The 3,513-nt window shown below is 46.9% G+C and overlaps 1 protein-coding gene across 1 annotated transcript; it reads left to right on the top strand.

Annotated features, from left to right (window-relative positions):
* The first annotated feature begins 687 nt into the window (after positions 1-687).
* On the top strand, positions 688-1,652 carry LOC108301526 (histone H3.Y-like). Its single transcript, XM_017524653.2, has one exon. The coding sequence runs from the start codon at positions 989-991 to the stop codon at positions 1,397-1,399; it is 411 nt and encodes a 136-aa protein (XP_017380142.1). The 5' UTR covers positions 688-988; the 3' UTR covers positions 1,400-1,652.
* Positions 1,653-3,513: the final 1,861 nt, after the last annotated feature.

The following is a 3,513-nucleotide window of genomic DNA, read 5'->3' as shown; positions in this document are numbered from 1 at the left end:
CAGGAGCTCATGGCATTCCCGTCATGGCCAATGGCAGGATAGCTCAGCTCAGGGATCCAGTCCACCTTCAAAAGGGAAAGGGAGCTTCAAGCAGCTGAGTGGGAACATCTGTGACAGTCACATGTGATTCTTTTCTCAGGAAAGCTTTGGCTTATCCAGCGCCAAATCTGCTGGAGGCTACCAGATGATTTTCATGAGTGTCACTTTTGGGGAGAAAATACCACAGGAGAATCCCTGACAGAGAAGTGACCATTTCAAATTTCCATATACCCCCCCACCCTCCACCCCCCACCAGTACACTTCATTCTCTAAGAAACTGTTAAAACCTCATATTCTCATGCCTTGGTGTCTTGGAGCAGACATGTAATTTGGCTGACTGCCGGCTTTATTAAAATTGGTTTTTCACTGTCAATGTTTCCATGATGATCGACAAATGTAAGCTTTCAGATTCTCTTTTGCACCCAGAACTTTAGGTGACCCACCCACCTACCATCTCTCCTACAAGGCGCGCTCCAGACTTGATTGTTTTCACAGCCCTGATGGGGTAGAGGGTCTGGTGAAGCTTAGCTGGGTGGGGTGGGTCCAATGCAATCATCTGAGCCAATTACAGGAGGCTGGACTTGGGAGGGTCTAATGCAATCATCTGAGCCCCTTATAAGAGGCTGGACTTAGCTGAGCCCGCAGAGATCTCTAGCCAGTGCGAGACTGCCTAGGAGGGAGATTCCCCACCGCTGGTGTGCAGACCTAGGAGGCCGAGGACCCCCGGGAGACTGAGCAGCATAGCCTCTGACCTGCAGACCAACCAGCTGGTAAGTCTGGGTCTGGGTTTCAGGGGCTAAGTGTGTGGGAGCGCCTTGCCCATGGATCTCAACTCATAGGCTTTCTGAATTCTGTCCACAGCCCCACCGTCACTGCTGTCTGAAACCACCACTGCCTCCAGTTCACCAGGCTCAGCCCAAGGACCGGAGAAAGGCTGAGGCCCCACACCATGGCGCGCACCAAGCAGACCGCCCGCAAAGCCACCACTGTGCAGGCCCCCAGGAAGCCCGTGGCCATCAAAGCCCCAGGCAAGAGGTTGCCGCCTGCAGGAGGGATCAAGAAGCCTCACCGCTACAGGCCTGGCACTCAGGCGCTGCGCGAAATCAGAAAGTACCAGAAGTCCACGGAGCTGCTCCTGCACAAGCTGCCCTTCCAGCGCCTGGTGCGCGAGGTCGCCCAGGCCATCAGCCTGGACCTGCGCTTCCAGAGCGCGGCCATTGGCGCCCTGCAGGAGGCCAGCGAGGCCTACCTGATCTGCCTCTTTGAAGACACCAACCTGTGTGCCATCCATGCCAGGCGCGTCACTATTATGCCCAGAGACATGCAGCTGGCCCTCCGCCTCCGCGGAGAAGGTCATTAGGAACCCAAATGTAGTTAAGCATGGGATTGGGGGTGGAAACAGGCAGAAATCGGGTCTTGGTGGTGGTTCTGGGTGCTTTTGTTTGTAAACGTCTAATCTACCTTGAGAGTCATAAGCCAGCAGTGTCATGTGGAATTCTTTCGGTGAGCGCTTTCAGCATTTCCACTCTACATCAGTGTTCAATAAATCTGTTCATTTTCACCGGACCATGCCTGTGTGTAGAATACTTCAAACCAAATAAATCTCTTCTTGAAGGCAACTCAATGATATTCGTTTAGCTTTATCAATCAGTAGATGAGATCCACGCTTTCACTTTTCCTGTATGCAGCTCTGTGTTTGCAATGTTCCCTGTTCCTGCTAGTTTGCTGCGAAAATACATTCAACACCACTTTCTAAAATGTGAATAGACTCTCTATCCACAAGTCACTTCACATCAGGGGAGGCAGAAAAACCAGTGTGGGTGTGTTTGTGGGGTAGAAGGGGAGAGAGGCGCCCTTTAGAAGTCTGCTGCCAACCATCTCTGGCAGTTCAGCGTCCTCGAATGTGGTCATGTCCATGACTGGAATGACCCGGGAAGTAGCAAGAGAATCACTGAGGGCCGGGTGCTGCGGCTCACGCCTGTAATCCCAGCACTTTGGGAGGCCGAGGTGAGCGAATCATGAGGTCAAGAGATTGAGACCATCCTGGCCAGCGAAACCAGCTCTCAACTAAAAATACGAAAAAAATAGCGTGCACCTGTAGTCCCAGCTACTCGGGAGGCTGAGGCAGCAGAATTGCTTGAACCAGGGAGGCGGAGGTTGCAGTGAGCCGAGATCACGCCTCTGCACTCCAGCCTGGCGCCTGGTGACAGAGTGAGACTCTGTCTCAAAAAAAAAAAAAGAGAATCATTGAAAGTCTGTGAGATCTGTATAGACACACCCCTGCTGCAGCCAAACCGTTTGCAGAAAGCTGTCTGCATATTCATATTACAGGATCACATTTTTAACAAGTACCAAAAAAATCATGTGATTTTAGACCCAAGGCCAGAAAATTCCTGAGGGAAAAAAATGCTTGTTCCATCTTCCTATGACAGAGGACTTTGTGTGCCAGAGGTTGGTAGTTCAATCTTCCCTGAGTTTACCAACAATTGTATCATCTTCCTCAAACACTTAAATTTGCCACACCTGGATAAAGGAAGGAATCTATTTCATAATCATTTTGAGTCAATCTTTGGATTTTTTTGACACTTGAGTTTTTGGTACATCTTCCTATTTGAAAGAATAAACGCGTCTGGGCCTTGAGCACCTCTGGATAGCAATGTACTTTGAAAGAGAAACCTCTTCCAAGAGACGGTTTCGCACTGAAGACTGAAGCTGCTCTGCCCTAGAACTTTGCTTTTGCCGGGTTTTATTTTCTTATCTAGTTCATATTTGCTGTTTAATTTTTTTAAGGGCACTGTTGATGAGATTATGGCTTTCTCACAAAAAAATACTACTTTGGCAAAAGCGTATTGAAATTAACAGTACTTACATTTTTTAAGTACTGTTTTTAATTTTAATACTTTTAATTTTTTATTTTTTAATACTTTTTCATTTTTAATACTTTTCAAATACAAGAGTTGAACATGGCATGATAGGTGAAAAAGTAGGAGGTAGAATATGACAGGCACCGTTTTTAAAATTTGGATAATTTAAAATTTTTTGCTTTTATCTAAACTACAAAAAGTTTTAATGAGTTATAAATTCAAAGGTCATTACAAAAAAATTTTTGTAGCTAAATCACAATGTAATTTTTGGATTATGATCTCAAAAACATTGAATGATTGGGTGGCATTGCCGTGACAAAAGGTTTTTCAGCTCTTTCATCTTTAAAACCAAACAAAAACATGCTGTGGAATCATCTCATTTTACCAAACAGTATCATGCTCCCTTGAATACGTGACTAGGAAAAACTAATTAAAACCAAAAAAGTTGGCCGGGCGTGGTGGCTCACGCCTGTAATCCCAGCACTTTGGGAGGCCGAGGCGGGCAAATCACAAGGTCAAGAGATCGAGACCATCCTGGCCAACATGGTGAAGCCCCATCTCTACTAAAAATACAAAAATTAGCCAGGCGTGGTGGCACGTGCCTGTGGTC

The sequence above is a fragment of the Cebus imitator genome, unplaced genomic scaffold, assembly GCF_001604975.1.
Source record: "Cebus imitator isolate Cc_AM_T3 unplaced genomic scaffold, Cebus_imitator-1.0 Scaffold35, whole genome shotgun sequence".
NCBI classification, from domain to species: domain Eukaryota; kingdom Metazoa; phylum Chordata; class Mammalia; order Primates; family Cebidae; genus Cebus; species Cebus imitator.
The sequence above is the reverse complement of the archived record's forward strand: the minus strand, read 5'-3'. Positions and strand labels throughout refer to the sequence as shown.